This window comes from Dermochelys coriacea, chromosome 23 (assembly GCF_009764565.3).
Source record: "Dermochelys coriacea isolate rDerCor1 chromosome 23, rDerCor1.pri.v4, whole genome shotgun sequence".
Taxonomy (NCBI): Eukaryota; Metazoa; Chordata; order Testudines; family Dermochelyidae; genus Dermochelys; species Dermochelys coriacea.
Window position 1 is genome coordinate 1,886,296 of NC_050090.1, and position 27,890 is coordinate 1,914,185.

Genomic DNA, 27,890 nt, shown 5'->3' on the forward strand with positions numbered 1-27,890 from the left:
TACAGTGATGGGTGGTAATCCCCCCCCCGAGACAGAACAACTGGGCTGGCTCCCGGAAGTTAGGCTGGCATAGCTCTGGCTCTCGTGGGTTTTCCACACCCCTGAGCAAAATAGCTAGGCTGACGCCAGTTTTCAGCATAGAACAGCCCGAAGGTGCAGCATTTTCAAGGAGACAAATGTCATGACAAATGCCTCTGCGCTGAACAAGTGATCTCCATACTCCCGCCTCTCATCGAAGAGGGAGTGCATTGATTACACGATCTTTCCCTTCTCATGTTTTCTGTCAATGTGGCCAGATCCCCAACAGGGGTAAATTAGGATCGCAGCAGTGGAGTCAATGGGGCCAAGCATGACCAGATAGCAAGTGAGAAAAAATCGGGACAGGGAGTGGGGGGCGGGGGGGTGGGGTAAGAGACGACTGTATAAGAAAAAGGCCTGAATATCAGGACTGTCCCTATAAAAATCGGGACATCTGATCACCCTAATGGGGTAGATCCCCACCTGTTGCAAACTGGGGTCCCTCCATTGCAATCAATGAGCCGGATCCCCAGCGCCACTCACTTCACTTGCATGGAGTTACGACAATTTATACCGGCTGAGGATCTGGCACCAGGATCCTAAATGAGGATTTCTCTGATTCCTCTTGCCTTGAGCCACAATTTCACTCCATTGGACGTTGGATAACCTTGCTTTTCATCACTCCCCCACCCACTGCCTTGCACATAGTTTTAAACTGATCAGAGTTGCAATTAACTTCGGCTCATGGCATATTCACCCCTATTGTTTGAAGCTCTGAAGAGGAAGGCTCCTCCTCCCTCTCCCTCCTCTCCTTGTGGCGTCTGCTGCCTATAAGCCCTGATAAGGTGTGTGCACAAGATGAAAGCTGAGAAGCTGGGTTTACCCTGAAACCTCCAGCAAAAGTCTGGGGTTTATGACAGTCACCAAAGCAAAGAAAAAGAAAAAGAAAAAGTCACCTCTGAGGTCTCAGGACCGGCAAGTTTCACATGAGCTCTTGGGACCAGCCAGTTTAACTTAGTTACCAAGCCAAGTTCCACAGCGGAGCCGAAAAGGTTTTCTTAGCCATGGAAACCTCATGCATGGAAGGGTTCGGACAGTTCATGCAGGTCACTCACCAGCCTTGTCTTCAGCCTGCGCTGGGACCTTCTGGCTTCTCCGTCACTCACTGCGTTTCTCAAAGCTCCATGAGAGGTTACTGTACTGGGACGTTCCCAGGCCCTGCTGACCTACCAGCCTACCACCAAGACAATTACCGCAATGGGGTCGCCAGCGGAGACTGGTATGGGCAGACGCAGGACGGACCATACCCACCAAGTAAGTGAAAGAAACACAGATTATAGATGCTACAGCCTCTGGTCCATTAGCAATACCAGATCAATATCAGCTCACCTTCCCCAGACGACTTGGCTTCAATGGAGCCACTCATCGGAGCTGAGGTGAACACAATTTGGCTCTGGAACTCAGAACTCTCTTATTTGTTAGCCTTAATCCTCACTGAACCCTTGTTGCACTGTGGCTATTGATTTAAATTGCATGATATGGCCCCATAGCATTGATTTTTGCTTGATCAAGAAGGCAAAGTAAACTCCTCTGGTTTAAAAAAAAAAAAGGACTTCTGATTCACCTGCCTCTAAAAAACGCACATTGATTTTATAATTCAGATTAGATAGATAGATAGAGGCAGTATATGGGGACAGAGAGATTAGACAAGTGTGTGCATTAGGACAGATACAGTGTATGGGGATGGATAGAGAGATAGCTAAAGAGACAGAGAGATCTCGGATGTACCTAATTGTGAGTCCTCATGTGGCATGTGAAAAAAATACAAATGAAGAAATATAAGACCCTGGATTGACTAAATTTAGCGAAATACTCCTTCAGGTCAATGCGAGTTTTGCCCTGAGTAGAGGTGTCAGGATTTGGTCCTCCAGTTTTTAAGAACACCCCATATGTGCTGCTACCCCTAAACAAACTTCAGCCCTATATGGTCAGGCTAGCTACAAAAAGGAAATGCACCACTAAAGCCAATAGGCTGCTCACTTATACCAAAGGTTTAAATGGAGTTCCTTGTGATTTACACCAATATGAGCAGAGAATCAAGCTTCCTAACCAAGATCCTTGGCTAGCATAAGTCAAGACAGCTGCCTTGACTTTGATTTACAGCAGTTAGAGATCTGGACGTTGGCATTAATAAATTTATTGAGCAGTAAGTGTTATGCTGGGTATCGGATAGTTTGCAGGATTGTTCCTAAAACTCCAAAGTCCCGTCTCTAATGGTTAGATTGTAAATGACTTTATCCCAGTCGTTTTTTAAAAAGAAAATTCCAAACAATTAGCTGTTAAGTGAGATTTCTCCAATTCAATCCACTATGATCACTAATTCATGTATAATTTTAATTACCTGACCCAGTTTCTGCAAAATCTTAATTAAAATTAGCATATGCACTTTAACATTACATCATAAAACTGAAGATCTCACTTGGTTGAAGAAAAGAGATTTTAACAAGTGCTCTTTCAAGAGGAAAACTAGCTCAAACATTAGCATTTTGATTAGCAGAAATCTACTGATGAAAAGCGCTATATTAATTTTAACAAGGCGAGTAATTAACCATTGGAACAACTGACCAAGGGTTGTGGCAGATTCTCCGTCACTGACAATTTTTAAATCAAGACGGGATGTTCTTCTAAAAGATCTGCTCTGGGAATCATTTTGGGGAAGTTCTCTGGCCTGAGGTCAGACTAGATCATAGTGGTTCATTCTGGCCTGGGAATCTATGAATCTATACAAGAGCTAGGTTTTATTATTAATCATTATTATTAAAGTGGCATGTTAACATATACATTCATAAAGCAAACCCCCAGCAATATGTAGCAATCAGATATAGAAACACAATTAATACAACCTGTAAATTATTAAATTGATATTCAGTGATCATATTAAACTTTAAGGGAAACGGATGTTGAGAAATAAAGAAAGACGCAGCAGCAAAGCAGCTTGTATTCTACCCAGTTAGAATATTTTGAATTTTTCCTGTCCGAATGTTCCCCCATTTATCTGATCCCCAGGAAACTGATTTTAATCATATGCTGCTCTGTTAAGTTCATCACTAGGATTTATATAATTCATAGATTCCAAGGCCAGAAGGGACCTTTGTAGTCATGTAGTCTGACCTGTATAACACATGCCATAGAATTGTGTGTTCCCTTCAAAACAGAAGCCACAATTTAAGATCAGCTGATGCACAGTTTGGATTCTCATTCTTTTAAAATCCTAAAAAGAAAAGGAGTACTTGTGGCACCTTAGAGACTAACAAATTTATTAGAGCATAAGTTTTCGTGAGCTACAGCTCACTTCATCGGATGCATTTCTCACGAAAGCTTATGCTCTAATAAATTTGTTAGTCTCTAAGGTGCCACAAGTACTCCTTTTCTTTTTGCGAATACAGACTAACACGGCTGCTACTCTGAAACCTTTTAAAATCCTGTTGCTTAAAAGGCACGTATCAAGGTTAAACCCTGTGGTTTATAATCTAGCTGCCATTCAAACAGGAAAGTGACCAAGTTATTCCCTAGCTGAGCGGTGCAGACTTCCTAGGGCACTGGTGAGATATTTTGGCATATGTGTTTGTGTGTGTCTCTTGCTGATTCAGGAAATTAATTAGAAATTAATATTTTGGTCAGATTCCAATCTCCTTCACAGCCGTGTGACTGTGGAGCAAACGTCAAAGAGATCAACAGAACAAAGTTGTATTTTACACCCATGAAACCAATAAGGGCAACTGTCAGATCCTCAGCTGGTGTAAATCACAGTCAGTGGGGCTGGGAATCTGCCCCCAATCTCCTTGACACTGGCTAAGTAACTCAGGGTTTACCTAATAACTAATACCTATTGCTGTTTACCTAAGAACAATCAGTTACTCATTCCCCCCTCCCAATAGAAACCCATCATGGCTCTATATTTAAAACTGATACTTAAGATCTGCTTGTCAGATCTGGAACATTCAAAAAGGGAATTGAATTGGCTACCTGAAAATAATTGCCAGGCAGTTCAGAGCATTCCTTCTGGTGGTGGGCCGAAGAAACTGGATGGAGAGTATAAAAGCTTGTTTCTCTATGAGATACGCTCCGTTCAAACAAGAATTATTTTGGGGAATTATTTATTATTTATCTCTGGCCTGTGTAAAACAGGACGTCAGTCTGGATGATTGCAGTAGCCGCTTCTGACCTGGGAATCTATCATGAATCCACTGTAATCTCCAAGAGAACAAACTGTGTCAAATAATAACTCAGCACGTTTGCTTGTATATTTCCTTACTTCCCCAAAATGCAACCCTATAATTACGTTTCCAGTCACCTCTCACACAGCTACATAGGCCAGTGTAACATTGAATCTATTTGCATGGCAGGCACATGTTTTGCTTTAAAATAAAACTCTAATGATACCAAAGTTGTTGCAGTGGCCCGTCTATAGTTTAAGGTTTAAACTAGCTTTGCTGTTCAACAGCCGGTTTTTCTGAGTGCTCTAAAATCCTTTCTGCTCAACAGATTTAAAACAATTATTAAAAAACAAACAAACTTAAAACCCTAATATTTAAAATGTTACCATCAAAGCTTTTTTTAAAATTCAGTATGTTTAGAATAGTGATTCCAGCAGTTCTTTTTGACTTTAAAAAGCCCAAGATTGAAAGTAACCATGTCAGCTATCAGAGGGGTAGCCATGTTAGTCTGGATCTGTGAAAGCGGCAAAGAGTCCTGTGGCACCTTACAGACTAACAGATGTATTGAAGCATAAGCTTTCGTGGGTGAACACCCACTTCTTCAGATGCATGTAGTGGAAATTTCCAGAAGCAGGTATAAATATGCAAGCAAGAATCAGGCTAGGGATAACAAGGCTAGTTCAATCAGGGAGGATGAGGCCCTCTTCTAGCAGCTGAGGTGTGAACACCAAGGGGGGAGAAACTGCTTTTGGAGCTGGCGAGCCATTCACAGTCTTTGTTTAATCCTGAGCTGATGGGGTCAAATTTGCAGATGAACTAAAACTCCGCAGTTTCTCTTTGAAGTCTGGTCCTGAAGTTTTTCTGCTGCAGGATGGCCACCTTTAAATCTGCTATTGTGTGTCCAGGGAGATTGAAGTGTTCTCCTACAGGTTTTTCTATATTGCCATTCCTAATATCTGGTTTGTGTCCATTTAAGCTAGTTTCACTTCAGGAGTTAATGCTACTTATCCCCTCGCCTCAGTTTCCCGCTCTGTAAAATGGGGATAATGGCACTGAGTAACCTTTGTAAAGTGCTCGGAGATCTTGGGATAAAAAGCGTTACCCTATGCAATTGCCAAGTATCGCTTGGGTGGTGGATTTTTAAACAGAATCCTCCATTGAAATCAGGGCTTAATTTCTAATGAAAGAGGTTCCCGGGCTCCAGCAATTTTTTTACTTTCATAAGTGACGCACCAAGCCCCGAGGCACTGGCACTGTGAACTGCCGAGGTTGGCGGTGCTGGGGCTCAGCCCTGGCACAAATTAAGCCCTGGCTGAACCCAATGGTGGGATGCTTCCCATTGTCCTTGCTCCTTTGCTACTGGGAGCGGTTAATTATTATACTAAATAATTCTGATTACTATTTGAAAGTGATGTTGCCACCAGCTGTTTTTACATGAACTTCTAAAACTAAGGGCCCAATCCTAGCTCCGGATCTGCCTGGATGGAACCCAGGAGAGCAGACTTGATGACACACATTGCCCACATCCAGTCCGACGTAATCCTATAGGGAGGCTGTCGATTTCACTGGGGGATCTGCCTAGGAGCAGGGGCCCATTGACAGAATCGGCACCAAAGTGACCCCAACTTTCTCGTTCCTTTCCCAGTCTCTAGGTACATGGGACCAACTGGATTTAACATGCCCAGCACTGGTTGCCTGGGCTATATCGGCGAGGCGGCCAAATCTACCCTCTTCCTCCAGAACATGTCCAGGCGGAAGAGGAGGGTGCTGTTCTCTCAGGCTCAGGTTTACGAGTTGGAGAAGAGATTTGCGCTCCAGAAATACCTGACTGCTCCTGAGCGGGAGCATCTGGCTAAGGTCACCCACCTGACGCCCAACCAGGTGAAGATCTGGTTCCAGAATCACCGCTACAAGATGAAGAGGCAAGCCAAGCAGCGGGACCTGGAACAGCCACGTAGCTCAATCTCAGTGCTCCACAAAACCTGTGCCAGCAGCCCCATCACCTCCCACGCTGACTATGGCTTTGCAGATCCCGAGCTGGAGAATAAATCCGCTCCAGAGGCCCATTACAACCTCCCAGGACTTGAGCAAGGTGGTCTCAGAGGCCAAGGCCTGGCCATGAGCCCCAACACTGCTGCAGACTGTCAGCCCAAGGCCAGCAACAGAAGCCTCATGTTTAGCAAGTCGTGGTAGCTTCATTTGGGGGGGATTATTTTCCAGAACCGAGATAATTCCACAAATTCAACACAAGTTCACAGAAAGTTTCACACGATCCAAATCTCCATTTTTCCACCAAAAAAAGTTTCAGCCAAAAAACAGTTTTTCCCAGTTCTAAGAAGGCCTGATGCACCCCATTTTACAGCTGGGGATCTGAGGACGGAAATGACTTGTCCAAGGTCACATGGGGAACAACAGAGGCAGGAATTGAACCCAAGTCTCTAGCCTTCACCATTCTTTCCCTAAACTTACCCGCCTGCTGGTTTGGGTAGTACTTTGGAGTGGGCTAGGCCATAGCTACATCCAACATTTGAGGGAGCCTTCAGAACTGGCATGGCATACATAGCTAATGGTGCCTGATTGCAAAGGTTGAGAATAAAGACCCCAATGGGGCTGTTCACAACACACCTCCCATTTACTCCACTCTGCCCTCTCCAGGGTACAAAGAACACAACCATGAGGCATTTCTTTTTAGCACAGACGTTTGGTTCGGTGACTGCGTGGCAGCGTTAGCGGGGCACAGCGGGGGCTAGTGACACTTACCTCCTTTGTAAAATGCTGGGTATTGTGTTGGTCTTAAAAGTGCCAGTTAGTTTTCACTGCTCATTTTGGAAAAAAAAAAAAAGAAAAAAACAAGTTTTTTCTTTTTTAATCTCTGCCAAATTTTTCTGGATTTTTTTCATCCTGAAAAAGTCTAATTTGAAAAACTTTTTAGATAAAAATAGTTGGGTTTCAAAAAATCAAAAAACAAAAATTTGAACGTAAAACTGACAATGTTTGCTAAAAAATTTTCAGGGTTTTGGGTTTTTTTTTTTGACAAAACAAACAAACAAAGAAACAAACAAGCTCAATCTATTTACTTAAAGAGAAGGTGAAAGGATGATTGGATTACAGTCTATAAGTATCTACATGAGGAACAAATATTTAATCTAGCAGAGAGAGGTGTAACATTCTCCAGTGGCTGGAAGATGAAGTTAGAGAAATTCAGACGGGAAATAAGGCACATTTTTAACAGTGACAGTAATTAATCACTGGAACAACTTATCTAAGGGTTGTGGTGGATGCTCCATCACTTGACACTTTTTAAATCAAGATTGGATGTTTTTCTAAAAGATCTGCTCTAGGAATGATCTTAAGGAAGTTCTTAGGCCTCTGTTTTACAGGTCAGACTAGATGATCACAACAGTCCCTTCTAGCCATGGAATCTATGGAAAAAAAAAAAGAAAAATTTTTGGTTTAAATGAAAATTCTCCATTCAGATGTTCATTCTGGTCTAAAAGCCATTTTTATTAGGAAAATAAATATTTTTTTATTTTTTTTTAAACAGGCTGTAGCTTGGAGATCTACAGATGGAATGCACTGCATCAGAACTAGATATTACAATTCTAATATGATCACAATCATCACATAATCCTTTTAATTGTACTTAATAATGCATTCCAAATCCATTTATTTATTCGCCTTTAAAGAAAAATATAGAAATTGGAAAAATCTGTTGGTTATTTTTTAACTTGATAGTTTAATTTCTTAGAATAATATTGAAAATCAGGGACAGTCTAAACACTTGCAGTTGGAATCTCCCTGTGTACTCATATATATATATTTAATATCACACCTGTGTTTATATTTTATAACTTCTTTAGAGACAGGAAAAAGGTAAAGAGTTAAATAAAATATTGCTACCTTGCTTAAAAAAAGAAAACTATTCTGGTTGTATTTCTCCATTCATCCATAGGAAATATGTTTTCATACCAGGTATAATTAGCTTTTGAAACTCATTGCCACGGGATCTCATTGAAGCTAAGGGTTTAGTAGAATTAACAAAACCAAAGATCTGGCATATAAGTATCAACACCTGTATTATACAGGGGGTTGGAGTAGACCAAATGATCACAGTGGTCCTGTCTGGCTGTACCATTAAAACTGGTTGGAAAATGTTTTTTTTCCTCCATGGAAAATTGAGACAAAACACACACACACACATTGTTTTGTTTTCATTAAAATGTTTCAGGGAAATGTTCACGTTTTCAGTAAAACAAATTGAAAATAAAAATCTCTCACTTCTGAGATGTCGCCACGATGCACAATGAGAGTTCTAATTCACCCCCAGGCCAGGCTCCCTGCTGGGGCTACGTCTCCCATCACCAATCTGGTGACCCTATGGTCATTTTTCAGTGTCTGATTTTCCTTTGATCCAAATCAATCCAAATCAAGGGACCCTGGGGTAAAATCTGTCCCTGTGGGAAATAGGTACCTAATATGCTGGCCTCTCACCCATAGGAGTGTAAATCCAACCTGACCCCTCTAATTCTGACCCCTGCTGGACAGTGCTTAGAAAAGAGACATCTAAGGGGTGGGGCGGGTATGATCGAGGACTATGAAATCATGATTGATGTGGAGAAAGTGACTAGGGACGTACTATTTCCCCCTTCACAGAACGCAAGAACCAGGGGTCACCTGGTGAAATTAATAAGTAGCAGGTTTAAAGCAAACATAAGAAAACTCCTACACCCAATGCACAGTCACCTGTGGAACTCATTGCCAGGGGATGTTGTGAAGGCCCAAAGCATAACAGGGTTCAAGAAAGAACTAGATAAGTTCCTGGAGGACAGGTCCATCAATGGCTATTAGCCACGATGGTCAGTGACGCAACCCCATGCTCTAGGCATCCCCACACCTCTGACTGCCAGAAGCTGAGAGTGGACGACAGGGAAAGGATCACTTGATAACTTCCCTGTTTTGTTCATTCCCTCTGAAGCAGCTGGCATTGGCCACTGTCTGAAAACAGGATACTGGGCTAGATGGACCATTGGTTTGACCTACTATGGCCGTTCTGATGTTCATTTGCAATCCTGCTAATTTACACTCCACTCTGACTTTGCTTCCCCAGAGGATCAACTCCAAATGGTCAAAGATTATGAGACTGGTTTAAAAATAAAAAAACTCAAGAGATTTTTTTTTTAAATGAATTTTGGGATCTTTGTATTTGTTGCAGTTCCTTTCGGGGTGCATTTCTAAGCATTTCTCTGCAACCCGGAGGACTCGACAATTACCTTTGGTTAACAAAAAAAAAAAGAAAGTGGAGAGTCTTAAGCAGTCACGTGACTCCAAGAGCTGGGGATCTGAAAACAACAAAATGCAGCAAGACTTACGAAAGCTGGCAGTGCTGCTCTTTGGGACCAGGTCCTTGTAACTTACCTGGCTGAGAGATCAGGACAATTTCTGCTGCCAGGTAAATATTTTGGTGTGTTTCTGTGTTAAGACCTGCTGTTATTTGCTGGATGCTGGAGAAGCCATGCTACTGGGTTGAGTAAATACTATTCATGGCTTTAAAATAAATATAACGCAGGTTATGTATCACTCTGTTCTCGCAGGCAAATATGTACCTAGGCTAGGGTTTGTGTATTATTACGCACTTAACAGTCAGCAATCTCTTCTCCCCAGCACGTGTTTTGGGATCTGATACTACCGATTTGCTGAATTTCTGAAAAAGGGTGTTGCACTGAAACTGGCGGCACCTCAAGAGCACTTTGATTATGCGCACAGTTCCAAGCCCTTTCCTAATATTAAGACAAATTGTCCTGCCACTTGAGGTAAGTGTTTTACACGTGGTGGGAGCCAGGTACAGCGAGAGGACGTGACTTGCCTGTGGTCACACATAGAATTGAGAACCCCGGGAATCCTGGCTTCCAGTCCCCTGTGCTGGCCACTAGACCCCCATGCTCAATCCTGAACTAGGCCTGGAAGCTGTGAACTAGGCCAGAAAGGACCATCATGATCATTTAGCCCAGTGGTTCTCAAACTTTTGTACAGGTGACCCCTTTCACACAGCAAGCCTCTGAGTGCAACCCCCCTTACACATAATTTTTATATATAACACCATTATAAATGCTGGAGGCGAAGCGGGGTTTGGGGTGAAGGCTGGCAGCTCGCGACTCCCCATGTAATAACCCTGCGACCACCTGAGGGGTCCCAACTCCCAGTTTGAGAACCTCTGATCTAGCCTGCCCTCCTGCAAACTGCAGGCCACAGAACCTCACCCACCCCTAACCTCTGGCTGAGTTACTGAAACCCTCAAATCAGGATTTAAAGACTTCAAGTGACAGAGAATCCTCCAGTTACACTAGTTTAAACCTGCAACTAACCTGTGCCCCATGTGGCAGAGGAAGGCAACCCTCCCGCCCCGCAGGATCAATGCCAATTGCTCCCTTCCTGACCTGGGGTCAGACTGAAACTGCTACCTCAGAGGGGAGAGACCCCCTATTCCGTGAGCCGGCCTATGCCCCCAATCTGGGGCCAGACCAGAGCCAGAACCCTCTAGAAGAGAAAGGCCCAGTGTCCCTTTCCCCATGCCCCTGAGCCAGCTCGTCCCCCAAGCCCTCCTCCCTGGAGTTCCTAGTGCTCGCCATCTAGGCGGATCCCAGCCCCCATGGCCCCAGCTGCCCCAACCGCGGAAGCTGACCAAAAAGATCATTATTTGGTTTCCTCCTTCATCTTTCCCAAGAGGGCCGGGGCGCTTCCTCCCTCTTCCGAGGGGCTGGTTCAAACCCCCAGCCACCTCGGCACTCTGGGAGAGGTAATGACCTCATCTATAGCAGATCTATTGTGTGCCAAGAGTGCTTTGGGTCAATATTGATTTATCAGCTTCCTTGTCTGCCCACCCCGCAGTGAGTCAGCCTGTGGTTTGCTTTGCTTCTTGGGAGCCCCTCGAGAGACAGAGACAGGGACAGGCTCCCGTGTGGCGCCAGGAGTGAAAACAAGCCGTGTTGACTCTGCTTCTGAGATTAGCAGAAGCAGCTGTTTGATCCTGAGTTTGGCCAGGCAGATTGATCAAGGTAATTAAAGGGCTTAATCTGCTCAGTAAAGGACAGGTTTCTCTGCTGATTTCTCTGTCGCATCCCCTCCTGCAAATGTAGCCCTAAATTAACTGGGGGGGCTTTTTGCACTGGACTCTCAGCGCAAAAAGCCCCCAGTTAATTTAGGGATGAGTCAGAGAGGAATGTTGGGCTCAAAATTCGTGGCTGTCAGGAGCTGGGATTTCCTTTTGGACTGTGCGAGCAGCTAAAGTTTGATCCAGACTTCCAAGGTGTTGACACCTGAGATTGTGGTTCATTTCAGGGGAGGGAATAGACCTGCTGGAAGTTCAGATCCAGCTTCAAGCCTTTCTCAAGTGCTAGGGAGAAGTGTTTGGATCTGGGCTTTTGATTTGGCAAAACATCTTACTTTAATATGGTAGCACATAGAGACCTCAGCCAGGATCAGGGCCCCACTGGGCCGGGCGTGGCACAGACCCCAACCAAGATCAGCGCCCCCATCGGGCCGGGTGCTGCCCTGACCCAGAGACAGTCATTGCTCCAAAGACCTTACAATCTAATCAGACAAAGGAACCCATTTTACAGTTGGGGAAACTGAGGCCCAGAGAGATGCAGACCCAAGGTCACCCAGGGAGGCCTTGGCCAAGCTAGAAATTGAACCCCCATCTTCCAGGTGATTTTTGCCACATGCTCATCCCGTTGCTCAGGGATGACTCACTGCTGGAGTGGCCAGTGCCCTGCCTGCCCCGAGTTCATTAATAATTTGCTGTGTCCACTCCCCAGGAAACAGGTGCCAAACCGAGGGCAATAGGGCGCACATTTCAGACAGCGAAGCCAGCTGGCAAAACCCACCTTCTCCCCAACCCCTGCACACTTCAGTTGCTAGATAAACAGCTGGGCCCTGAGGACTAACATTCCAGGAGCTCGAGTCAACAGGCTTTCCTTGGAGAGCAAAGACAAGGGAGGTTTCAAAGGCATTGCACCCCCCCCACTTCAAGACCCTTTGATCTAGCCTGTATTTGGGAGCGGGGGATCTATTGCTGACTGACAGCTCTGGAGACAAATGTCTTCTTTCCACAGGACAGATAGGGCTCAGACAGAAACAGAGAAACCTTCCCACCATGCCCATGTGCCATCCCCAGGGTACCCCAGCATGGAAGTGAGGAATCAGCTCATTCGGTGTTATAACATATGGCCTGAAAGGGAAAGCAGTGTGGCCTAGTGAAGAGAGTATTGGCCTTGTGGGTGACCTTATCAAACTCTCTGCCTCAGTTTCCCCATCTGTGGAAGGGGTATAACGATCCTGCGCTCCTTTGTCAAGGTCTTTGAGACCCCCTGGTAAAAGCCATGGCCTGTTACTGAGCTACCTGCTGCCAAAACATGGAGCAGAAACCACTCCCACCGGCCCCACCCTTCCGAGGGAGGCTGTCGGCTGCAGTGAGTTTCCATTATTGTTTGTTTCCAACCCAAAACAGTCCTTTCCCACCAAACACACTATTTTTTTTTTGTTTTGCTGGTTGTGGGTTTTTTTCAGGAAAAAAAAAGTTTCATTTTGGGGGATTTTCCAGGTTTTGGGTCCCCTCTTACTATTCGATGACCCTCCCTCCCATAACAGGAGACAGAACCCAGGCATCCTGACTCCCAGTCCCCTTGCACTATTAGGGCTCTCAAAGTGGGGAACCCAGGGGGCCGGGCGCAGAGCCTCATGCCCAGTCCCTTAGATCAAATCATGCTGCTCTCACATGATCTAAAAAAAGATGCACCTAGATTTGTGATGCAGGTAGCTGGGGGCTAGCACAGAGCAGGCCAGCTGGTTTCCCCCCCGGTCTCTGAATGCTGGGAGGAGACATCTCACACTGCTAGCTTCTTTATGCATCATTAACTCCAACACTGATCTTCCGTTGCCCGCCCACCATACCTGTTTCTGGTTAACCAGAGCATCAACACAGCTGTCTGCCCTCTGGAGCAGCCCTGGGTCTGCAGATAACCCAGATGTCAGCTGCCCAGTAACGAGAGCAGGTTCGTGCTCAGCTCTCTAGGACAACGTGGCTAGGAGGGCGAGGCTGGTGGGTTGGTAGCAATTTGCACTCAGCTTGTTTTGTGACGGAAGAAGCAGTTGCCACAGGATTCTCCTCTCGTCCACAGCCCACCGAAGGGCTCAGAGAGTTGCGTTTCCAAAAGCCCATGAGAGCTAAACTCCACCTGCAACGGCTAACCCCAGGCACTCTGCCATGTGATTGAGCCCCTCAGCCTGGCGTCAGGTGCTCAGGCTCCTGTACAGTGCATTGGCAGGAGTTAGAATATGTCCACACTGCTTTGTAAAACCAGGTCTGGGGGACCCAGGTGGACTCGGGTCCACGCTGCATTGGGCTTGCAATTGCCCGCTCCAGGTCTCCTAGCCAGGCTGCATGACACAGACCTTCTGCCTCGGCGCTGTGGCTGGAGCTGCGTCCACACTGCAGGATAGCAGGGCTCGGACCGGAGTCTTAGCAGGGCTTGGGCTCAGACCCCCACGGATGGGTCCTTAGTTGGACCTGGCTCCTGAGCTGACCCGAGTCAGACGAATTTGTGTGTGGGCTCAAACCGGAGTCAGAGCCAGGGCTTGGTGCGCAGTGTGGACAGACCCCTAGGGGTCTTTCCCACTGAAATCAGCCAGGAGTGAAATACGGAGGAAAGGGGCAGGGTTGAGCTCCACCTCTCTAAGAAACAGATGCTCCTAATTCCCATTAATCCAGGGGTTTGTGCACTGGGGACTCAGGGAGTCTCTGTTCAGGACCCAGATTGGGGCCCCCATGGGGCCAGGCGCCACCCAGACTCCAAGGTACAATCCCTGCTCCAAAGAGCATCCAGTCTAAGCAAGCAAAACTGGAAACTGTCTTGCGGAGAGTGAAGGGAGCTGCCTGCAGTCCCACGGCAGAGTGGGGAATAGACGCCTCGTCCCGTCCCCACCCACTGCACTGTCCCTGCTCCCTCCACGAGCAGGAAATAGAACCCAGGAGTCCGGGACTGCTAGCCAGCCATGCCCAGGCCCTGCCTGCTACATGCCCCTTGCCCTGCGTCCAGGGCGGCCTTTGCCCCAGTGATGCTGCCGGCCCTCAAGCTGCTCCGTGCTCCGATTAACGAAGATAAAAGGACAGCTCTCAATGACACGGGTGCCCAGCGCCCCCTAGTCAGCGGGCAGCCAGTGGCTCTTGCCAGCGGCCTGGCAGGGCCCCGGGATAACCAGGACACCAGGTGGGGTGGGACACAAATCCCCTGCTGAGCCCTAAGTTGCCTAACGACGGAGCGAGTCCCACCCGCCGATCAGCTTTAACGAGGTCACAGCCGAGCGCGCCAACCCGCTTGTCACCTTGCGTTGCCATGGCAATGACTTTCTCGCACTCCTAGCCCACCTCATGCATGGAGGCGAGGGGGGGACCCCGACCCATCTCCGTTGATTTAACACCCGCACCCCCACCAGCCAGCGAGCGGGAGAGCTTTGGGAGGCCAGGGAGTGGGGAATTCAAGAAGTGGCAGGGAAAGCGAAGTTTGTTATTGTAGGGTCACTCCTGAGTGCTGGAGCTATGCACATGGTTTGTTATTGTAGGGTCTCTCGGGAGCACTGGGACTGCTCAAGCAGGTTTGTTATCGTAGGCTCCCTGGGCTAAGCACGCTGGTCACTCAGCTGAATTGTCTCCAGCTGTATCTCTGCAGCGCCCAGCATGGTGGGACCCTGATCTCGGTCGGGGTCTGGGCAGCTCCCGGTGCAACAGGGCCCTGATCTCAGTCGGGGTGTGGGCAGAGCCCGGCACGACGGGCGCTGATCTCGGCTGGGGTATGGGCAATGCCTGGCGCGACGGGGCCCTGATCTTGGCTGGGGTCTGGGCAGTGCCCGACGCGACGGGGCCCTGATCTCGATCAAGTGTTACAGCAACATAAATAGCTCTCTGGAGGCCGCTGTGCTCGATACCAACTTACCTCTGGAGGCTGAGAGGACCCAGTGCTAGAGGGGCCTTTTTCTTGCAAGCGTGACCTTAGGGCGGCTGTGGGATTTCCAGCCCATCAGGCCAGCTGGTGCGTCCCTGTAACCACAGCAAAGCAAACAGCTCTGATCTCCGCTGCAGCTTCCGTGCTAGGAGGGGCGCTGGAGATGGACCCGGTGGCAGGACTGCGGCAGGGATATTCCACTCCTAGAGGAGGAGAAACGGATCATTGCAATAAACCTTGCTGGCCACCCCCGGAGAGCTGCATTCAGAGCCAGCTAGCTGCCCCCTACAGAGCGCCGGCCCCGCACTGGGCACCCAGAAGCTCCTGGAGCGTTTACAGATGTTCCTTCCTTGGAGGAGCATCGTTGTCTCCTTTTCCGCACTGGCCCCAAGGTTGCAAACACAATCTGCCTTGGTGCCAGGAACCGAACCCCTGTCACTGCCTGCCTGAGCCTCTACTGGAACCTCTGCCTTTGTCCCCAGAGCTTGGGGCTCTGCTGCGGGACCAGCTCTGCCAGCTGGCAGCAGTAGTAGGCTCTTATCTGTGGGGCACAAACACCCATTTCCAGTGTGGTGCATTGGGGCAGAGAGGGGGGCTCTTCCCCCTTAACAATCCAGCCCCAAACGTCCCCCTAGGACACAACCCCTTTCCCTGCCCGCCGCTGTCTCGGGGCAGGGGGACGTGGTCAGGCAGTGTGGCGCTTTGCCAGCCCTTGTTTCTCCCCCGGCCTGCCCAGGGCACAGCAGGGCCCTGGTTAGACACAGCCATGGGCCAGAGCGGCTGGGGATGTTACATGCCCCGCATGGGCTCATGACACGCCCCATACGGCCACACATGACCCACATACGCTGCTCACGCTCATTACACCCCCCACATGCTCATTCCACACCTTGCGTGCCCAACACACACTCATTACACATGCACGCTGCACCCAATGCAACACACATCCACTGCGTGTGCACACACACACACACACACACACACAGTATACCCATTACACAGACACCCTGCAACCAACATCCACCTCCCTCCCCCCGCCCCGTGCTTACCCATCTCGACCCTGTACAGCGCCCGGCCCGTCTCAGTGCCGCATGTTACGTCTTGAGCCTCCAGTCAGACACCAGACACGTCACCAGCCCCTCCCGCCCATGAGCTGGAAGCGATGGTGGGGTAGCGAATGGACTCCCTGCCCGTGGCGTCGACCCCCCAGGCACTGAGCTCTTTGCACGGGGACAGGACCGGCAGACGGCAGGGAGCGGGCACGCAGGCCCTGTATCATCGTCAACCAACGATGCCCTGCGGCTGGCAGCATAGGGAGGGTGATTGGGGTCATGTCTTTTAAGGGCCGAGCGTGGCACTGGGCGGCTCTCGCTAGGCAAGGGCACCTGACCTCCCCCCAGCACAAGCCAGTCCAGAGAACTTCCCTCCGGGTCCCTGGTTCCAGCCCAGACACCTGAAGCTGAGCAAAGCAACTCTCCGAGGAAAGAGCTCCCCAGGGAGGGAGAATGCATCGTATCCTGTCTCTGTTAAACAGTTATTAGGTGTATGACTGGTGCACAGAGCCCGATGGAGATCGGGGCCCCCACCGCAGGCCAGGCACAGGGCCCCATTGTACCGGGTGTGCACAGACACAGAGTGGGAGACAGTCCCTGCCCCAAAGAGCTGCCAGTCTAACCAGACAAAGGGTGGGAAGGGAAACTGAGGCATGGAACCGGGAAGCGGCTTGCCTGGCATTGCCCGGCAGAGGGGGACATGGAACCCAGGAGCCCTGACCTCCGAGGCAGGGGCTGTCGAGACTCGCCTGCGTGTGCAGGTGTGCGCGTGTACACACCTGCATACCTGGGGGTGGGGCGCTGCAGGAAGCCCTGTCCCCATGCTAAGCACCACGCGGGGGAGGGCAGTCTGGCACGGTGGAGATTCATGCCACAGCCCACGGCCGTGCGGTGCCAACCGGGACAGTTTGCAGGAGCTCCAGCACCGTTCAATAACCAACCACGCTGGGGTAATTAGCGAACCTGCTTAATTAACCAACTCCCAGCTGCTAGAGACAGGTCTTGCAATACCCGGTGTGGCCATTAGGTGGGGGTGAGGAAGTGCTTATCACTCAACCCTGAACCTACCCTGGGCTGCTTTGTAGTAGATGCTGCAAAAATACCCAACCCTGCGGGGGGGGAGGGGCAAATCTACCCTCCAAAAACATGCAGGAGGTCAGAGCCGAACCTAAACCAACCCCCCACTTCGATCACCCCGAACCCCACTGCTCTGCACTGCTGGGGCATCACTATGGGGGGGCATATAAGGGTGCCTACTCTTAGCCAGCCCCTGCCTTTGTCCCACTGCTGCGGGCGGCTCCTTGGGGCTCTGGCGGAGGGAGGCGTGGGGTGCACAGGCTGGGATCGCCCGGGGACAGACGTCGCCGGTGGGGGCAGCAAGGGACGTGAGCCTGGGGCTCTGCCAGCATCAGCAGAAGCCACAGCCCTCCCCCCACCGCCAATAACTGGCCCCCCAATAATCATCTCCCCAGTCTGGGGGCTCATCCTATGAACCTCCCCCTAGAACAGAAATGCCCCATCCCGGCTCCTTGTGGGATGAGCATGAGACAGACACACAGATTGACAGACAGCTGTCCGTCAGACAGTGCGGTGTAGTGCCGGACCAGGACTAGGGACTTCTGGGCTCTATTTCGGGCGAGTCACTGTCCCGCCCTGTGCCTCAGTTTCCCTCTCTGCCCTCATCATGGAGCCGCTCCCTGGCTGACAGGCCCTGCCTCCCACCCCCAGCTCTGCTGGTGCCCTTCAGACCTGACCCCCAGCCCCCTGCTACTGACCCTCAGGGGGAATGGGAGCTGAGAACAGCCCTTGCACTAGGGCATTAGAGAAAAGTGTGTGTGTGTGTGTGTGTATGTGTATGTAAAGGGATACTGTAACACATCCAGTGTGTGTGTGCCTATTGCAACCCAGCAAAGTAGGTGTGTGCAGGCACAGAAACACTGCAGCACATGGGAGTGTGTGTGAGAGACGGCACTGAAATACTGCAATACACCTGTGTGTATGCGTGTGCCAGCAGAGACACTTCAACACACCAATACACAAACCTGCCATGCATTCCCGTTCATGGCTGTTTGTGGAAATACTGCAACACGGCAATGTGTGTGTATAGGAAAAAACAAACCAATCTCAAAATCTGTCCTCACCCAGGCTCATCATCTGATGCTGGAAAGTTCTTCACAGCTGGGTGTGGGTGCATTGTTGTGATGTGTATGTTGCACTGTGATTTGTGTGTGTGTGCGCATTGTTATGGCATGTGTTTAGTGCTGCAATTTGTGAGCGTGTATGTGTGTGCGCACATAGTTGGGATGTGTATTTGTGTTTATGTGTGTTGTGATGTGTGAATATTTGTTGCAATGTGTGTGTTGCTGCAATGTGTGCATTTGTGTGTGTTGTTGTAATGTGTGTGATGGGCAAATGTATCTGTATATTGTTGTAATGTGTATATGTTGTTGCAGTGTATGTGTGCATTGTTGTAATGTGCATGTGTCTGTGTGCATTGTGGATGCAATGTGTGTTATGGCTGTATGTATCTGTATTGTTGCAATGTGTGTGCTGTTCCAATGTATGTGTGTTGTAATGTGTGTGTCTTTGGGCATTGTTGCAATGTGTGTGCATTGTTGCAACGTGTGTACATTGTAATGTGTGTGTCTGTGCACTGTTGCAATATGTGCATGCTGTTGCAATGTGTGTGTGTGTCTGTATACACCGTTGCAATATGTATTATGGGTGTATGTATCTGTGCATTGTTGCAGCGTAGGTGTCTGTATGCATTGTTGCAATGTGTGTGTTGTTGCAATGTGTGTGTCTTTATGCATTGTTGCAGTGTGTATGTGTGTTGTTGCAATACGTGTTATGGGTGTATGTATCTGTGCATTGTTGCAGTGTGTGTGGTTGTTGCAATGTGTGTTATGGGTATATGTATCTGGGCATTGTTGCAATATGTGTTATGGGTGTATGTGTGCATTGTTGCAGTGTGTGTGTGTGTTGTTGCCATACGTGTTCTGGGTGTAGGCATCTGTGCATTGTTGCAGTGTGTGTGTTGTTGCAATGTGTGTTATGGATGTATGTATCTGGGCATTGTTGCAATATGTGTTATGGGTGTATGTGTGCATTGTTGCAGTGTGTGTGTGTGTTGTTGCCATACGTGTTCTGGGTGTAGGTATCTGTGCATTGTTGCAGTGTGTGTGTGTTGTTGCAATGTGTGTTATGGATGTATGTATCTGAGCATTGTGGCAATATGTGTTATGGGTGTATGTGTGCATTGTTGCAGTGTGTGTGTGTTGTTGCCAAACGTGTTCTGGGTGTAGGTATCTGTGCATTGTTGCAGTGTGTGTGCAATGTGTGTTATGGGTATATGTATCTGGGCATTGTTGCAATATGTGTTATGGGTGTATGTGTGCATTGTTGCAGTGTGTGTGTGTGTTGTTGCCATACGTGTTCTGGGTGTAGGTATCTGTGCATTGTTGCAGTGTGTGTGTGTTGTTGCAATGTGTGTTATGGATGTATGTATCTGGGCATTGTTGCAATATGTGTTATGGGTGTATGTGTGCATTATTGCAGTGTGTGTGTGTGTTGTTGCCAAACGTGTTCTGGGTGTAGGTATCTGTGCATTGTTGCAGTGTGTGTGCAATGTGTGTTATGGGTATATGTATCTGGGCATTGTTGCAATATGTGTTATGGGTGTATGTGTGCATTGTTGCAGTGTGTGTGTGTGTCGTTGCCAAACGTGTTCTGGGTGTAGGTATCTGTGCATTGTTGCAGTGTGTGTGCAATGTGTGTTATGGGTATATGTATCTGGGCATTGTTGCAATATGTGTTATGGGTGTATGTGTGCATTGTTGCAGTGTGTGTGTGTGTCGTTGCCATACGTGTTCTGGGTGTAGGTATCTGTGCATTGTTGCAGTGTGTGTGCAATGTGTGTTATGGGTATATGTATCTGGGCATTGTTGCAATATGTGTTATGGGTGTATGTGTGCATTGTTGCAGTGTGTGTGTGTGTTGTTGCCATACGTGTTCTGGGTGTAGGTATCTGTGCATTGTTGCAGTGTGTGTGCAATGTGTGTTATGGGTATATGTATCTGGGCATTGTTGCAATATGTGTTATGGGTGTATGTGTGCATTGTTGCAGTGTGTGTGTGTGTCGTTGCCATACGTGTTCTGGGTGTAGGTATCTGTGCATTGTTGCAGTGTGTGTGCAATGTGTGTTATGGGTATATGTATCTGGGCATTGTTGCAATATGTGTTATGGGTGTATGTGTGCATTGTTGCAGTGTGTGTGTGTGTCGTTGCCATACGTGTTCTGGGTGTAGGTATCTGTGCATTGTTGCAATGTGTGTTATGGGTGTATGTGTGCATTGTTGCAGTGTGTATGTGTGTTGTTGCAATACGTGTTCTGGGTGTAGGTATCTGTGCATTGTTGCAGTGTGTGTGTGTTGTTGCAATGTGTGTTATGGGTATATGTATCTGGGCATTGTTGCAATATGTGTTATGGGTGTATGTGTGCATTGTTGCAGTGTGTGTGTGTGTCGTTGCCATACGTGTTCTGGGTGTAGGTATCTGTGCATTGTTGCAGCGTGTGTGCAATGTGTGTTATGGGTATATGTATCTGGGCATTGTTGCAATATGTGTTCTGGGTGTATGTGTGCATTGTTGCAGTGTGTGTGTGTGTTGTTGCCAAACGTGTTCTGGGTGTAGGTATCTGTGCATTGTTGCAGTGTGTGTGCAATGTGTGTTATGGGTATATGTATCTGGGCATTGTTGCAATATGTGTTATGGGTGTATGTGTGCATTGTTGCAGTGTGTGTGTGTGTCGTTGCCATACGTGTTCTGGGTGTAGGTATCTGTGCATTGTTGCAATGTGTGTTATGGGTGTATGTGTGCATTGTTGCAGTGTGTGTGTGTGTTGTTGCCAAACGTGTTCTGGGTGTAGGTATCTGTGCATTGTTGCAGTGTGTGTGTGTTGTTGCAATGTGTGTTATGGATGTATGTATCTGGGCATTGTTGCAATATGTGTTATGGGTGTATGTGTGCATTGTTGCAGTGTGTGTGTGTGTCGTTGCCATACGTGTTCTGGGTGTAGGTATCTGTGCATTGTTGCAGCGTGTGTGTGCCTCGGCGCATTCACACGTCGCTCCCCCGAAAGGAAATAAATAAACTTTCCTTTGCCCGCCGGCCGCCCCGGGCCCCCCCCGCCGGGGCTCCCGCTCATCCCGCTCCGGGGGCGGGGGGGCCAGCGCGCTAATCCCGCCGCCTCCCGCCCGGCGTCCTTGAAAGGGGCGCAGGTGGCAGCGCGCAGCGGGCGCCGGGCTCGCCCCAGCCCCGCTCCCATGGCCTGGGCTGCCCGGCGCGGGCCCGGACGCCGGGGTCCCCGCAGCTGACGGGGCCGGGGAGCGGCCCGGGGTCTCCCCGCTGCTGGATGCGGGCAGCCCCCGGCGCCCCGCCGCGATGGGCGAGTGGACGATCCTGGAAAGGTTGCTGGAGGCCGCTGTGCAGCAGCACTCGACGATGATCGGCAGGTGCGCGGGGCGGGGGGGCCCGGGGGTCTGGCCCCGTGCGCCCTCCAGCTCTGGGGTGGGGTCTGACCCCGTGCGTCCTCCGGCTCCGGTGGGGGGGGCTGGCCCCGTGCGCCCTCCAGCTCTGGTGGGGGGGTCTGGCCCCGTGCGCCCTCCAGCTCTGAGGGGCGGGGGGCTGGTCCCGTGCACCCTCCAGCTCTGGAGCGGATGCTGGCCACAGGGGAGCCGGGGGCACATGCACCCTCCCAGGGGGGCTGGAACAGTTTGTGTCGTGGGGGTGCTGAGAGCCATTGAACCGAACGGTAAATCCTTTGTTTTATGGAAACCGGGTCAAGCCAAGGCATGTGGAAGCACCCTGAGTTCCAGCACCTGTGCTCCCTCCGGCTTTGGGGGCTGGCCGCCGGGGGGGGCGGGCGGGGTACTGGCCCCTTGCAAGGAGCTGGGGCCAGGGTTGCCAGCTGTAGCAGCAGGACAGGAATGTGCCCAAATTACCCAGTGGGTCTGATGGTTATAGCAGGATGCAGGAGTTTTGGAGTGGGAGGGGAGCCAGGACTCCTGGGTTCTCTCCCTGCTCTGGGAGGGGAGCAGGGCTAGTGGTTAGAGCTGAGGGACTGGAGGCAAGATCCAGGTTCTATTCCGGACACAGCCTTCCCAAGTGATCTTTAGCAAGTCCCATACCCTCATTCTGCCTCAGTTTCCCCCTCTGTAGAATGCGGGTTCAGCCCCGGATCTACGGGATGGGAGGTTGGCAGACTGCGTGCTGTGGGATCCCGGCCGAGGGAGGTGCTATCCATGTGCAGAACAAACCCAGCACCCATCCTGCACTGCGGTGGGGTGTGTGTGTGTGTGTGGGGGGGCATATGGGGCAATCTGTGGGGGGGCTCCAGGGGCCCTGTTCCGACCCGGCAACCCCTCCGCCAGGTGGCAATGAAGGAGCCAGTAGCTGCCCTCCCGTGGGGCTGCGGATCAGTGCTGGGGGAACCAGCCAGCTGCTTGCGCTCGCTGTCCCCTCCCTGCCCGTCTCCTCCCGCACAGGCCGGCACAGCTGGGGAGAACCGCAGGCCCTGGGGGCAGATGCACCAGCCTGACCCTAGAGGTCAGTCAGGGAAAACGGGGCCGGCTGCCTGGGAGGGGGGAGCAACCTCCAGCTCTGGCACAAAGCCACCAAGGCAGTAGGGCCGGGAGGAGGCCGCCCCCAAGAGGGGGCGGCTCTGGACGGGGAAGGGGCAGAGGGGACGGGCGGAGCTGGGCGCTCAGTTCCAGGACGGGAGGAGAGAGAGGGACAGGGGAGGATGGACGGATGGTGGGGGACGCTGACTCCAGGCTGTGAGATTCCTGGGGGCACCCATCTCATGTCGGGGGGGGGGCCGTTCCCCAGCAGGGACTGACCCCCGTGTCAGGATCACACTATCAGGTCTGGTCCCAGGCTCTGGTTGGCTGCATGTTCCGGACCATGTGGGCAGGCTGGGAACCCGGGCTGGGCACATACTGTGTTTTAGGGCCCCTCGGCCGAGCGAAGCAGGATCGGGGCCGAGATGAGCAGGAGGGTTCGGATGCGGAGGGGTTCCTGAGCGGGACACAGCAGGGTGGGACCCCAGCCTCACTCCCCAGCCTACAGTTCCCAGCTGATGCTCGCGGGCGGCCAGGCGGGTTTGGCCTCAGGGCAGGACAAACGGCCTCCAGATCAAAGGGGGCATGAGCAGCCCGGGGGTCCCCTGACATGTGCTGCAACAACCCGTCATCCCAGCTTGCGGGGCATCGGGGTGGGCGCCACACAGACCCCTGGCTGACACCAGGGGGGCCCCCCGTCACGCCACACGGACCCCCGGCCGAGACAGGCCCTGCCCGTCACGGGGTCCACTCACCGCAGGTGACGCTGTCTCCTGCATGCTCTGGGGATTAGCTCTGATCGGGCAGCCCGTGCCGCCCCGTGGACCCCTCGCTCCCGGAGCCGCAGCCTCCTCTTGGGGACTCAGCCCTCTGGCCAGCTGTCTCCGGGGTTCCCCCTTCCCGGGGGAGATCAAAATCCCGCTGGCAGGGGAGCCCAGGTCTTCCCTGCAGCCTCCTTCGGCTGCCAGCTCCCTGGCTTTATACAGGCCCCTCCCGGCGCCGGCCCAGCTGCACCTCGTAGCTGATTAATCAATCCCTGCTCCCTGGCGCCTCCTAATGGACCCTCTCAGTGGCGGTGTGGGGCATAGGCCCCATCCCCCTGCCCCATAGCACTCCCCACCCAAGCAGACCAAGGAGGGATTTATACCCATTTTACAGCTGGGGAAACTGAGGCACAGAGCTTGGGCGAGCCGCCTGAGGTGACTCGGGGGGTCTGTGGCAGCACTGGGCATGGAAGCCAGGCCTCCTGCGCTCCTCCCCACCACCAGGCACAGCCCTGATGCCCGGCCGTCCAGTAACGCTGCTCTCGGCAGCACTCAATTCCTCTCCACTGGGTCCAGGGCTGGGCCATGGGGGCAGGTGCGGGGCTGGTTGGAGTGGGGTGCAGCAGGTGGCCCCAGCCTGCGTCAGGGCAGAATCCAGCGCATGGCGTCTGGCAGGGGCCCGGTGGGGGCCCATTGCCCAAAGTCACTGGGCTGGTGCAGGCCCTGGGGGCTTCCAGGGAGGGAGGGGCCCACATGGAAGCATATGCCCATCATCTGACTCATCAGCTTCCATTAAAGGGTCCTTGGGGGTGATGTATTGTGGGGGAGAGGAGTCTAGTGATTAGAGCAGGGAAGCTGAGAGCCAGGACTCCTGGGTTCTATCCCCAACTTGTGACTATGTTCCTGGGTGGCCTTGTGGAAATCCTTGACTCAGTTTCCCTGTCTGTACTATGGGTCTAGCAGGCTTGTCTTTCAGGGGCTGTGAGGATCGATCCCCTGACAGGCATGAGGCTCTCATTCCAGGCAGGGCCCTAGGCAGCTGGGGCGGTGGGGATATGGTGGACCAGCTCTCCTGGCTGCCAAAGCAGCAGGTCAGTGGCCCAGAAGGGCACGACCGTGGGGTTAATTCTCTGGGCTCTAATCCCTGCTCTGCCCTGATTTCTTGGGCAAGTCCCTGCTTCGCTCTGGGCCTCAGTTTCCCCAGCTGTAATGTGGGAGACAGATCTGCCCTTTATTCAGATGGTGAGCTCTTTGGGGCAGGGACTGTCTCCTGCTTGGTCTGCGATGCCCGGCCTGACGGGGCCCTGATCTTGGCCGGGGTCTGGGCAGCGCCCGGCCCAAGGGGAGACCGGTTCTGGTGGAGCACACCGGGTGTTTCATTGCCAGCCCCCCGGGTGAGATCGTGAGCGGTGCCGAGGGAGGGGACGCAGACGAGGCTGCTGCCCCATCGCCTAAAGGCCAGGAGGATGCTGGTTTCAGCCCTATGGGGTTTGCATGCGTTGCCCCCCCGGCTGGTGGGCATGTGGAGGGGGTGTCTCTGGCTCCACAGAGTCAGATCCCCGCCTGGGGTGGGCTTTGTCTTCCTGATGGAGTTAACCCCTCGCCTGCTGGGGTTTGCTGGCTGAGGCGCTCCACCCCAGAGATAGCTGCATTCTAAGGGTGTAGGGTTGGGCGTGAAAGGCCCCAGGGAAAGCCACCGAGAATCAGGGACCGAGAGGTGCTGGCCCTTCTCCCCACTCCGGCAGCTGGGCAAAAGGTCAAGTGCATCAAACACCCTGCTAAAGCTGGGATAGATAGAACCCCAGGCGTCCTAGCGCCCCGCATTCCCCTGCTCTAACCACTAGACACCACTCCCCTCCGCTCCCCGAGCTGGGATAGAACCCAGGGGTCCTGACTCCCTTCCCCCGGAATGCAGCTCCCACAGTCTTGCCAACCTGCAAAGATCAGCAATCCTCTCTCAGACCCCCCCAAAACAGAAGAGATTTTTGAAATGCCGCCAGGAGCTTGGGGTCTGACTGGTGATGGCTGAATGCCCCCCTGCCCAGCCCTGGGGGGGTTGGGGGCTAGTGTTGTCCCCTCATCCTCTTTATTGGGTTGGGGGATTGTGAACCCTGCTGCTGGAGCTGTCACCCCCACACAACCCAGCCCTTGATTCTCCCCTGCCCCCAGCAATTCGGGCCCACTTCAATTCACTCCCCTGCCCATGAGTTCTGCCCCATCTCCCCATGTGACAGGCATAGGGCTAGCAGCTCCACAGTGGGGGGCAACAGGGCCCCCCATTAGCACAGCTGGGCTGTGTAGAGGAGGCCGGGCTGCTGGCTTTAATCACCCAGCGCTGCTAAACTTTCTGGTGCCCTGGACAGTCACCCCCAGCTGTTTATCCCCAGGCATTATAGAGACCCTGCCTCCCCCACCTCTGGGGCAAGAGATCTGGCGGGCAGAGGGTGTAAATACTGAGGGAATTTCATGCACTGGATGGGAGATGAGTAAGCATTAGGCACCCCATTATACATGGGGAAACTGAGGCGTGGGGGGAGAAAGGACTTTGGCCTGAGATTTTACAGCAAGAGAATGACAGAGCTAGAAATAGGACTCAGGAGTCCTGGAGCCCAGATCCCCCCTTCTCTAACCACTAGCCACCAGTGCCCTTTTGGAGACAGGGATAGAACCCAGGAGTCCTGACTCTCAGTCTCCCCCGCTCTAACCACTAGACCCCACTCCCTTCCCAGCACTGGGGAAAGAACCTAGGTGTCCTGCCTGCCACAAACCCCCCCCCCCCGCACCCTGGGCTCCCGGCGGAGCGGGGCCTGCTCCCCTCGCCGCACGCAGCTGGGTCCCTCCCCTCTCCTCCCCCCGCAGGATCCTGCTGACGGTGGTTGTCATCTTCCGGATCCTGATCGTGGCCATCGTGGGCGAGACGGTGTACGAGGACGAGCAGACCATGTTCATGTGCAACACCCTGCAGCCCGGCTGCAACCAGGCCTGCTACGACAAGGCCTTCCCCATCTCCCACATCCGCTACTGGGTCTTCCAGATCATCCTGGTCTGCACGCCCAGCCTCTGCTTCATCACCTACTCGGTCCACCAGTCGGCCAAGCAGCGGGACCGGCGCTACTCCTTCCTCTACCCGCTGCTGGAGAAGGACGCCCGGAAGGCGCGGAGCGTCAACGGGATCCTGGTGCACAACCCCGAGGGCTCGGCCAAGGAGGAACCCGACTGCCTGGAGGTCAAGGAGCTGCCCAGCACCCCCCGGCGGCCGCCCAAGAGCGCCAAGGTCAAGCGGCAGGAGGGCATCTCCCGCTTCTACATCATCCAGGTGGTCTTCCGCAACGCGCTGGAGATCGGCTTCCTGGCGGGCCAGTACTTCCTGTACGGCTTCAACGTGCCGGCCATCTTCGAGTGCGACCGCTACCCCTGCGTCAAGGAGGTGGAGTGCTACGTCTCCCGGCCCACCGAGAAGACCGTCTTCCTGGTCTTCATGTTCGCCGTGAGCGGGATCTGCGTGCTGCTCAACCTGGCCGAGCTCAACCACCTGGGCTGGCGCAAGATCAAGGCGGCCATGCGGGGCGTGCAGGCCCGGCGCAAGTCGCTCTGCGAGGTGCGCAAGAAGGACCTCTCGGCCCTGGCCCAGGTGCCACCGCTGGGGCGGACCCAGTCCAGCGAGTCCGCCTACGTCTGAGCCCCGGGGGCGGCCGCTTTGCAATGCAAACGCCAGCGGGTGCGTCGCGATCCGTGCCCCCTCCGGACCGGGGGGGGGGCGGCGCCGCAGGTTTGCTCCAAGGGCTGAATGGAGACATGGACCTCCCACCCCCCAGATCCAGCCTGGGGCGGGGGGGGGGAGGGAGGAGCTCCCAGCTCCAAGACATTTTAAAAATACGAAAGTTATTTATTGTTCTTTGGAGTCTTCCAACATGGTGCAAACAGGGGGGAGGGTTCCTGGAACTCACCCCCCACCCCATCAGCCTTTTCCAGCCCTGGGATAGGCCAGGGGTGGGGAATAAATGGGGGGGCAGGTTATGTTTCTGCAGGGAGTAGGGGCGGGGGGGTAGATCACGGCTCCCTGCTTTTTCTTAGCCCTTGGGCTGGAAATAAAAAAAGAAACTGATGAGCAGATGCAATTTTTAATCATTTGGAAATAAGCTGGGTGGTAGATGGGGTGGGGGCTGCAGGGAGCAAGCGGGGGCTCTCCCCTGGCAGTCCGGCCTGGCCCGTCTCACTTGGG

At 52.1% G+C, this 27,890-nt stretch overlaps 2 protein-coding genes across 2 annotated transcripts; both read left to right on the plus strand.

Moving 5' to 3' along the window:
- Positions 1-431: 431 nt before the first annotated feature.
- On the plus strand, positions 432-8,149 carry LOC119846854 (thyroid transcription factor 1-like). Its single transcript, XM_038381050.2, has 2 exons — positions 432-1,332; positions 5,881-8,149. Exons 1-2 carry the CDS (start codon positions 1,083-1,085, stop codon positions 6,426-6,428), a joined length of 798 nt encoding a protein of 265 aa, XP_038236978.1. The 5' UTR covers positions 432-1,082; the 3' UTR covers positions 6,429-8,149.
- Positions 8,150-21,412: 13,263 nt separating this feature from the next.
- On the plus strand, positions 21,413-27,749 carry LOC119847530 (gap junction delta-2 protein-like). Its single transcript, XM_038382400.2, has 2 exons — positions 21,413-21,797; positions 26,528-27,749. The coding sequence occupies exons 1-2, from the start codon at positions 21,727-21,729 to the stop codon at positions 27,345-27,347; spliced, it is 891 nt and encodes a 296-aa protein (XP_038238328.1). The 5' UTR covers positions 21,413-21,726; the 3' UTR covers positions 27,348-27,749.
- The last annotated feature ends 141 nt before the right edge of the window (positions 27,750-27,890 follow it).

Bases quoted from the DNA above. Each gene is read 5' to 3' on its own strand.
- LOC119847530 (XM_038382400.2), top strand. From the start codon at position 21,727: ATGGGCGAGTGGACGATCCTGGAAAGGTTGCTGGAGGCCGCTGTGCAG. The intron at 21,798-26,527 runs GTGCGCGGGGCG...CTCCCCCCGCAG, and splicing joins CACTCGACGATGATCGGCAG to GATCCTGCTGACGGTGGTTG.
- LOC119846854 (XM_038381050.2), top strand. From the start codon at position 1,083: ATGGAAACCTCATGCATGGAAGGGTTCGGACAGTTCATGCAGGTCACT. The intron at 1,333-5,880 runs GTAAGTGAAAGA...TTCCTTTCCCAG, and splicing joins GGACGGACCATACCCACCAA to TCTCTAGGTACATGGGACCA.